The sequence below is a fragment of the Apaloderma vittatum genome, unplaced genomic scaffold, assembly GCF_000703405.1.
Source record: "Apaloderma vittatum isolate BGI_N311 unplaced genomic scaffold, ASM70340v1 scaffold1357, whole genome shotgun sequence".
NCBI lineage: Eukaryota > Metazoa > Chordata > Aves > Trogoniformes > Trogonidae > Apaloderma > Apaloderma vittatum.
In genome coordinates, this window is record NW_009726467.1 from 876 (window position 1) to 11,133 (window position 10,258).

At 41.6% G+C, this 10,258-nt stretch overlaps 1 protein-coding gene across 1 annotated transcript in view; it reads right to left on the reverse strand.

The window, feature by feature from the left end:
• Positions 1-992: 992 nt before the first annotated feature.
• The window catches only part of TRPM1 (transient receptor potential cation channel, subfamily M, member 1), a gene marked incomplete at both ends in the record, with an annotated part of 24,573 nt that continues 15,307 nt past the window's right edge, over positions 993-10,258 (reverse strand). The window contains 7 exons of the mRNA XM_009873272.1: positions 993-1,124; positions 1,448-1,570; positions 3,000-3,228; positions 3,766-4,058; positions 6,483-6,512; positions 7,693-7,833; positions 9,335-9,385. Of these exons, the coding sequence (XP_009871574.1) occupies positions 993-1,124; positions 1,448-1,570; positions 3,000-3,228; positions 3,766-4,058; positions 6,483-6,512; positions 7,693-7,833; positions 9,335-9,385 (999 nt within the window). The remainder of the gene's footprint in view (positions 1,125-1,447; positions 1,571-2,999; positions 3,229-3,765; positions 4,059-6,482; positions 6,513-7,692; positions 7,834-9,334; positions 9,386-10,258) is intronic.

Below are 10,258 nucleotides of genomic sequence, written 5' to 3' on the forward strand. Positions count from 1 at the left end.
CACCAAGCAGAAAGCAGTAAAATCCTCTCAGCTGAGGCGCCCACACGGTGCATGAAAGCGTCACCTGCCCTAACAGTGCCGTTCATGAACACATACACAGAGGCTATGCGTGAAAGATCCCGGTGCTGAAGACCCTTACTCGCACAAAAAAGAAGATTTTCTCGCCCGGAGGAAGCGAGCCCGTCGCAACGCCCTTCCTACAGCTGCCAGGCACACCGGCAGAGGCCACAGGCCTCCAGCAGCTACAGGATGACAGACGCTGTGGAACATATGATCCCAGCAGCTGAATTACCTCATTTGGTGAGAGAAGCAAAACAATAATTCCAAAGTACTCTCAATCAGGCCCTTTGTGCCTATTTGGTTGTGTTTTTTTTTAATCTCCTAAAATGTGATTTCTTTACACTGTTGAAACTATGTCGAATACTTTTCTTAGGAATTAAATAGGAATTTTGCTTTTAAATTATTAATATAGGCAGCAGAAAGGGATCAGTGCAGTGTTTTGTGATTACAACATGCTAAAACTAAAAACCTACATAACCTGACGACATACTGGATATCGGAAGTCTTAACTTTGAATAAAGAAGAAATCAGTGCCTTTTTCATAGGGGCAGTGCCCTTACCCTTGACAGTCACACACAAAATTTATGAGCAACAGCATGAATAATTTTTACGTTTTCTTAGAACAGAGTTTAGCACCAGATTATTCTTGATGCATGAAAGAAAAAATCAGATGCTTGTCAAAGATAAATCTTTTTGTTTAGACTGGTTTTAATTATTTAAATCTGAGACAAATACTGATGAAGTCTTAGCAGTCTGGGATCTGTGCTTCCATCTAGGTAGCACTCCTGTGAGCCTAACTGACGACAGAGCAAATGGCAAGTCAATACTACCTATTTATTTATTACTTGGTTATTATTTTATACATTAGAATCCTTCAAGTTTCACAGGTGTGAGAAAAAGCAATCACTATTGGTTTAATCATCATGACTTACTGTGTAGAACCAAAATTTGACAATAGGCGCATTATAAAATTCATAGATCTTTGTTCCGATTGGAAGGCTCTTCTGTTTTTTTTTCCCGTTCTCTTCATCTCCTTTTCGGGAGCCTGTATCCGCATTGGCATCCTGGAAGACCAAAGTTGTCAGTTTTCACCAATATACAATAGTAAAAGTAGTAGGTTTTCCTCAGCTACAGCCCTAGCCGGTTGTTAACTCCACAACGCTTCCTCTGAGCAACAGACCTCTTTTTAAAAATACAAATTCCATAAATCTGTGCGACTACACAGATAATTTACACATCCTGAGAATCCAGCCCAAACTCTTCACTGATTTTTCTCCAACAGAGGCAGTTGGGTTTTTAACCTGAGTGCCCTATAGCATAATCAGGTAAGTCAGAAAGCCGAGCACCCCTAAGATATTAATACTTCCCAGCAATCTCTATTACTGACCGCGTTTTCCTCCTCCTTTTCTCTGCTTTCCTCATTTTCTCTGGATGTCTGGTAAGAATAATCATCATGACTCCGAAACTCTAGGAAAAGGATGGTGGGAGGGAAGAGAATCCCCATTATAACCTGTAAAACAAGAAAAAAATCAACTCAGATGGCAATATTTATTTACAATAAATAATTTCATAACAAAAAAAAATTTTCATAACAAGGCAAACTACAAAAACACTATTCTCTTTTGTACAGTATTCAAGATACTCTGGTACATTCAAACCTACAAAACCACCCGGGTAGTACTTATGAAGTGTTAGCCATAAAGTCTTGTATGGAAAGTCCCATCTCCGCAAATACCATAATGAAGAAACTGCGCTCCAGAATTTGGAGTTGTGCAGAGAAATTCCATGGAATGGACACAGTGGTGGCTGAAAGAGGGCTTCAGGTTCGTTACTGGAGTTCAGAGTTACTTTAGACACCTTAATTAATGGTTAAGAAACTCGTGAAAGGTAAGAGAAGCTTTGCAGATAGCACTGGGAGAGGTCTTTTACTATATGAAATTGCTGAGACAGAAACGCAAAAGGAGTTGTCAAAATACAGAAAAGGAGCAAAGAAAAGAATGCAGGCACTGAAACTAGAACATTAGCAGGGCGCTTAATCCTTTGCAGAGAAGAAAGGAAATCAATAAACAGATCTGGAAAGCACCATGACGCAATCTGCAAGGCGGGACACTTGACTGAAGGTTTTAAACAGGTTTAAGAGGGAGACATGGCAAAGTGGAAATAAATCAAGAATGACAGAGGGAGTGTGCTGTGTGTGTCAGCAAGCTTGGGAGGATGACCTGGGAAGACAGGCACGGCATTTAGTCAGCAATGGGGCATTGAAGGAGGTGAGGCTGAAGGTGGCACCAGCACAATGGGGCTTCCTACGGGTGACAGCAGCTGCAGAGCGTAACAAAGGAAGGATTACATTCACAGCCAAACACACACAGGCAAACACGGCTCTGCTTCCGTAACGTCGGCTCACTCGTGTCTCTCTTTTGTGCCAGCCTGCTCACATTGCTCCAACAATTAGGAAACAAAAAGATCAGGAGAGGCCATGCCATCAAATCACAGAACGGGGAAATAAAACTCACAGTTTCATACATTGCAATTGCACAGCTTTCACATTTTCCAATGCTAAGTCTCGACTCTGTCTTCTGGTACAAGAGTAAGCGAGGCTCATCTTCCCTCTGTTCCCATTGTGTGAACCTCGAATGGAGATCTTTTTGCTTGTATCCAACTAATTTTTAATCACAGGTGTATGTTTTCAAGGAACAGATCTCATCATCCATTGAAGGCCACAGCCTCACTCTCAGATTCCCATCATGCTAAGCCCTTCACGGATTTGGATTTTCCTTTGTCATAGAGTGATGCACCTTAGATAGCCTGAATTTGGAAATGGGCATTTTCTTCAAACATCCATAATTAGTGAGCCCGTTTATTCTCTGCACACACTATGTGTAACGTAGAGATACAGGCAAGGAACTAGATCATTGGAAACAACTGCAGAGGAGAAATACCTTAAGGCCTGGGTTTTTCCGCATGCGTAGTCGCCCCATCCACATATCTGTTAAGAGCATCTGGCTGCACGTGTGAGCAATGAAGTCCCTGTGTTTAGCTGCCACAGCCAATTTCAGGCAGGTAGAATTGCTCCAGTTCTTCAGTTCGTAGGTCAGTAGTTTCATGGCAATCTGCTCATCGTGTTTATAAGATTGATCCAAGAGTTCAACAGCCAGCTGGCCAAAATCCCTGGAAAATGCAAGGTAAATCTAGTGAACTTTGACTTCGAGATCAGTGTCTGCTTGTATTTGGGGTTTTAGCTCTGTTCACCAGGGCTTTTTTCCCACACACATGCACAATGACAAGAACAACTGAGCCGCAAGCTTGATTTGGGACAGTCTGCCAAAGTTCTGAACAAATTTTTAGTGACCAGTGAGAATTAGCTTAGTCCAATAACATCTGAAGGCTAGTTTAGATCAGAAAGGCCTTGATTTATGTGAATAAATCCTGAAAATAACTTTGTGAAATAAACCTGGCTAGTTTTACAGAGAGAGAAGCTGAAGAAAAAGTGTGTTCTGCCAGAAAAAAAAGCAAGTCTCGCTAGTATTGCCTTCAGATTCCGAGACCACGTTTGGGCTTGTTTGCTGTTGATAAATCGGTTCTGAATGGCATTCTGTGAACCTCCATTCTAGAAACCCATCGCGCTCCACTAAAAGTAAAGCTTCTCAGCAGGTCAGACAACCCCCTCTATCAAGTAGACATAAAGTCTGCTCTGCATCTACTAACTTTGAGTTGTTGTCCAGATCCTGCGAGATGTCATCCACCAGCTCGCTCTCAGAAGACTCATGGGCCATGGATTTGTACAGTTTACAGGCCACAAGAGCCTTGGCCATGGTTTCCTCCCCTCGCTGCCAAAGGAAGAGTGCCATCTTTTGCCGTTTCATCAGCACGGCCCATACCATCAGCTCATGGAAGGGATACTGAAAGCGGCTGACTTCTGGGTCATCCACATCAATGTCGATCTCTTCTTCCTTTTTCTTCTTCTTCTTCTTCTTCCCTTTGGTGGGAGGCTCGTCATCCTTGGGAGGAAAGAAGACAAAAATGTCCCCGTCAGTTCTGAACAGCTTACCTGGCCATGGCACCAGCCCAGAACAAGTATCGAGAGGACACATTAATTATCTGGTTTTGCTGCTTGCTACAGTGAATGCCAATATGAAGAACGCGAGAGAGGGCATGCACTGGCCTAGCACACATATCTTAGTATTTTATTCTGAGAACATCCTTCATTACAAGCCACCCATCTTGGATAAGCGTAGCAGAACCCTACTGTAGTGAAGGCATCACTTTACACTGCGTTGTAAGTACATCTCTACGGCACGTGTAACTGCACAGATGGATTTGCGATGAAATAATATTTAAGTAATCTCTCTGCAGCATCCACGGAGCTTGAACAAACCTGAATTGGATATTAATAGGTTCCAGTGTAATTTCTGATGTGACATGTCTGCATCTACTCCTGGAGAGCAGTGCTGTGTATCTTACAGGTATCAAAGTGCTTTTCAGACTGACATGCAGATGGAGAGAGTGGTAACATGCAAATGGAAAAGACGGGCAGACAGTGTCCTTAGGAACAGCAGGTACTAAAGGGAGTCTTCACCTTCGAATAAGCAATCTCCTCTTATGTATGCAGTGCTAACGGAAGGTATAAGCATCCCATTTCCTAAAGGGACAGGGAGGAGAGGCCATTACTACCAGGAACTGAAGGGAAGAATTGACAATGAAGCAGGATCCTAAAGGGAGAAAAGGCATGATTGGGAAAATTAGCTTTAGGAAGCACATTGCTCGTGTAGGTAGGTGTAGAGCTCGTCGTCACTGTTGACCTTGATCCCAGTCTCAGAAGTGAACTGCAAGTAAAAGCAATTACCCTTCTACAAAATTAGTTCCCGTTTAAGCAAGCTCAGCGCAAGGCACTACGTCTTGACAAAATAGGAACTTAAATTCAAATTGAGGGCTCAGCCTGACACTTCACAATTCCAAAATCAGCTCTTCAGCTCAACAATTAAATAGGCATTTCTCTTCCAGCAGTTTTAAGAACTGCAAGTGGTGACCTCTGTCTCTTACAGAATATTCAGGGGTCATTAATTGCATGCACACGAGGAAAGTATGAGCATCTCTGAAGCACAGGACATAAAATCTCAATTTTCCTGGTGCAGGGAGGACCTAAGTTTTGGTCCTCCCTGCACCAGAAAAATCAAATCAAAACAGAACCCTGAGTAAGAAAGCCAAAGTGCTAAGGAGTCTGAACTTCCTGTTTAAGAGCTACTAACACTGGAAATTAAAAAAAAACCTCAAAACTCCACACCCAGAGTTGCATCAATTTACAGACTGCTTCAGGAAAAGAAATTTTAATTTTTCTTTTCACCTTTTCTCTTGAAACAAGAGCATGGGCTACACTCACTGTCAAGTGAAGAGGACACTTCAGTTTGTGCCATGTGAAATGTTTCTTACTGAAAGAAATAGGAACACAAAAACGTGCCTCTGGAGAAGCACTAAACAACCTATGTGTGATCACCGCTGATGATAAAGGGGCTGCACCTCTGCGGGGCTGAGCTCTTGGCCTCAAGCCATTAAAAAATATGAAGCTGCTCAGAGAGATTAAACATAATCTGTACTTTCTCTGTGGAGAAGAAAGCTGCTTATCTGCTTGGTGAGGCTTTTCTGCAGGGGTATAGTTCAAATGTAACACAAGCAACATGCACATATACTGAGTTCAAACACTATCACAGCGTTAATAAAACCATACTTCACCGAGAAATGTCCCCCGCCTCTTTGTGGGAATGCTTTCCTAGTCTGTATCAATACCTTTTTTTTTTCAGAAACAAAAACCGCCTCCAAAACAGAGTGAGTTTTTACGCAGCGTCCCAGACTCGATTGTGATCTGTTCAAGATTTCTGCAAACACACAAGTAATTGAGGCAGGAATTGGATCCAAAATTCTTGATCAGCTTCATCGTTTACAAAGCATGGTGCCGTCACGGTTGTGAGGATGGTTTATGGTGGAGGACAGCACCTAAACATGCCAGACCACCTTGTTTTTTCACCCCAGTTGAATGTTTTCTCTATGGTAAAAACTCGTCTGCCCATAAATTGTTAATTCATGATTAAGGGGGATTTGACGGCAAGGAGCACTGCTGGCTCACATCCTTTTTTCGATATCATCGATGTTCACATCGGAACGATTCAATGTATGATGTGTTCCAACACGGAACGCGTTATCTCGCAACAGTGCTAAAAACTGCCTGAAGACTACCGAGCAAAGCTTTAAGCACCTCTCAAGACCCCACCCAGAAAAAAAAGTCAGAGGTATTTCATAGACTGTTTGCAAAACGGAAGATCACATCTAATTGAAAGTTCCTTTAAGCCACTAAAAGGCTAAGAGCAAGAGCAGGACTGCAGCAAGAAACGCTCTAATAAAACCAGCATTTTACAGTAAATCCAACTTACCTCCATCCCGAGTAGTTTAAGAGCTTTCGGCTGAATATTAAAAACAGAAAAGAGAATCAGTTAGATGGGAGAGAAAATTCAAAGGCTCATCCCTACCGAGGAAAACCACATTTTCATTTACCAAAGTACAGTATTTATTATTAGAGCAACTAGTATAAATAATCGTACCTGTAATGGTACAATTAATTAATCTTCTCTAATTTGTATTTGCAGGAAGGCAATGGGTTAGAAAATGTTTTCCATCCTGCACTTAAGTGAAATATTTGTATCTAGATGGAAGAGTTGAATGAATCACTCAATAACACACTGCTGTGAGAGTCACCACGTGGTCACAAAAACTCAAAGAAAATCGCAATTCTAAGCACAAACAAGGTAAACGATACCCACAGGAAACAGTAAAAAATACAAGAGACATTCACACCTCTCCCGATTTCCCATTTAAAAAAATAAAATCGCTCTGTTCTACTGCAAAATCTCCATTTGATATTTTATGTAAAGGGTTTATTTGTTTGTTCCATCAGACAGCCCTACACCAAACACGTGCTCCGTGCTGGCTAACGGCTACTCGGGCTGGGCGCGGCTCCTCTCCTCGAGTGTTTCCTCGGGGTGGTTTAACCATAACTAGGCTGGGAAGCTTCACTTGACCTTCAGAGTTGAACCGATCAGATAAATAAGCAAATCAAGAAAATTACTCCATTTGCTTAGAACAGACTTTTTAACAAAGTCAGGGCCCTGCTCGATATTCTCAGGATCAGTACCTGACTGTGGAAGGGCTTCTGCAGGGTAAGGTTTAGGCTCAGAGCAGGACTTAGCGTACTTGTATTGAGACTGAACTCTGTGCCTCACCAAGTTAAGGCTACTGTTGGTTATAACTACTTGATCAATAGGCCCGGCTCAAGACGAGTTTACAGCTGTAAGAGAGCTACAGCTTCAAGTAGGAATGATTAAATACGCAAAGAGCACAGTTAGCAATGCATGGGTTGACCACGGAAAGAGGAGGAAATTCTCCTCCAGGCACCTTTTGGGTCCTGCCATCCTTTAACAAATGTGCATTAGAGGTTCCTTCTGCAACTTCACTATCAGAGTTTCAACTTCCGCCTTGCAGCATTCTTTAGAACTTAACATGTACTGTTTCATAACGAAAAAGGAACAGAGCATTATTTATTTTTTACCGTCAGCACGGCTACATCCTGGATGAACTCGTTCTTACCCTCTTTGGTCCAAATAAATTATTATAAAGAGTCCGAAAACTTTTTCGAGTATAGTTGCAGCGGTAAGCTCCGCCCATGAGATACTCAAGTACAAGACCGATATCTATTAGGCTGATGTGGTAATCTGGTGGAAGATTTCCCTACCAAGAAAACAGAAACAAAAACCAACCACAAAATAAGGACTTAGGGTAAAAAAAAAGGTAACACACACTAAATTGCTGGGCTAGACACGGCATGTCACGATTAAATCGGCACACTGGTATTATGTCCAGCCACTGGTTTCAGTCTTTTAATATTTGTACGAGATTAATGATAACCGATTCACACACTGAATAATTTTGGGGGCCAGATTTTTTTTTTGGTTTGTTGTTGGCAGTACTTATAGTTGAGGACAAATTTTCATTTGATTTACTTGTACAATACGTCAGCGTCCATACAAGCCTGAGTTGTTTGCAAAGCTTATGTTGATGACATCAAATAACTTTGTACTGATTATCATTAATCCGGTATAAAAGCATGACATCATTTCACAGTGAATATTAGGCATTCTTTACACTTTATGCAAACCTGTATTACATCATATTATCTACAGAGTTAAGACTACAACGCACAATATGATTTAGACTAACGTGCAGCCCAGAATCAAAGAAAAAGGGAGATTATAATTTCCACTTAAAAACTGGAGAGTGCTATTGGCTCTGCCAGAACCATAAACTAAAACCTGCTTCGTTGTTCAAGCTACATCCTACAGCAATAACAGATTCTACAGCAGCTGCTATGAGGAACCAGCTACATCCTAAGCAAACACATCACCTCCATGTTAACCCAACCGAATCCCCGTGACTGCCGCTGAATGGGTGAGCCATGAAAATGCAATGAGAAGGAGGAGAGACAGACAGAAAGCAGAAGGAAGAAGAGCATTAGTAACACTCAGAAAGACAAACACAGACTGAGAAAAGTGTTAAACAGATCAATATGAATTATACATTAACCCAGTACTGTGTAATTCCCACATCCAAACCTCCCGGGAATAAATGGGATTTTTTCTTGTTAAAAGGAATACAAGCTATTTCATGTAGCTGAATTTTACTGGATAAAAGCTCCAAAAAAAGAGAGCAAATACAACAACAAATCTTACCGTGACCCTATTCACATAATAATGAACAAATTCACATGTAATGGAAACAAATGAAGAACGAATTTAGGACTTGTAGCTCTGAGAAACAGAACGCATTTTCTCTTAGGTTGAAAGACTGATGGGAGGAAAGGAATGAAAACACACACAAGGAGACAAAAGAGAACAAACTCTGTAACTGATGGGTCTTCCAGTTAACCTAGCAGGCCTTTCCTTCCACTCCTCCTCTGTAATGCTGCACTGGGAGCTTCTGCTAGAGAAGAAACAGCATCAACCCAAAGCTTAACTCTCCTCCCTTACTTTTTAAATGACTACCAGTGAAGTACAGCCGTACCAGATTTGGACTAAAATCATTGTGTCACAAGAAGTAGTTTAACATTCCTTTTCTTAACAGCTAGCATTTAATTTCAAATCTCTGCTTTCCCTCCTGCTAAGCTTGCTTTTACTGTTGACTCACATGCTGAACATAATCCTGAAAATGTAGTGCTGCTGTTGGTTAAGCTTACCTTTTTCACATCTCTGACTAGCAAATGCAGCGTATTTGGTGGACCCAATCTCTGAAACAAAAATCATTCACGGTCCATTAGAGCTTCAATTCTTCAGGTATTTGTTGCAAACACAAATGTAAATTAACGATCTGGCACTGTCAGCAGAACTTTAGCCGACCACGTGCCATCGCACTCTGCAGGGGTGGAAAGGAGGAACTGGGCTACAACGACAAACTTCTTTCTATCAAGAGCTGTGTAATCCCTTTCTTATAATCCTTTATGTGGCGATTCAAACCACAGCGGTCTGCGGTATTGTCTGCAGTTGTACTTGCTGCAGGAGCCATAAAGGGGCTGGAGCACTAGACTGAGGTTTTATGTTGTATGACTGCTGCCCTAGACTACCTGCCACTTAAAGGACGGGAAGAAAACCAGTCCAGAAATAGCTGTGTTCCTGACGAATTGGCTGTGGGTTGGGTGGGGAAGAACTTGCGTTAAAAAGCAGGATGTTCTACGGTTTTGGGGAAAACCAATTTGCTTTGTTGGGCCACAAGGAAAAAAAAGCTACTGGCTTCTGCAATGTGCTTGTGCTAAGAATACAAGTTGCCGTGTAAGTAGTTTGCCAGCTTTACAGGCTTACTTCAATAACATTAAAGTACAGGTACAGGAAAAAGTAACTGAGATTAAAATGACCACTACTGGCTGGTATTAATTTTTTACTAGCTACATTAGTTAAGTGTTCTGAACGTGAATTTTAAATACATTATTATATTTGCACAACAAACTGCAATAGCTTCTGAAAGCTCCTGTAGGCTTATTAATTAGGGATGCGTATACGTAGGGAAACAATAGGACACTACATGTAGTAGCAATGGCTCCCTTTACCACTATCCGATATCCAATTGTCAAGACTCAGCTTTTTGAAAAAACGAGCATATCTCAGCA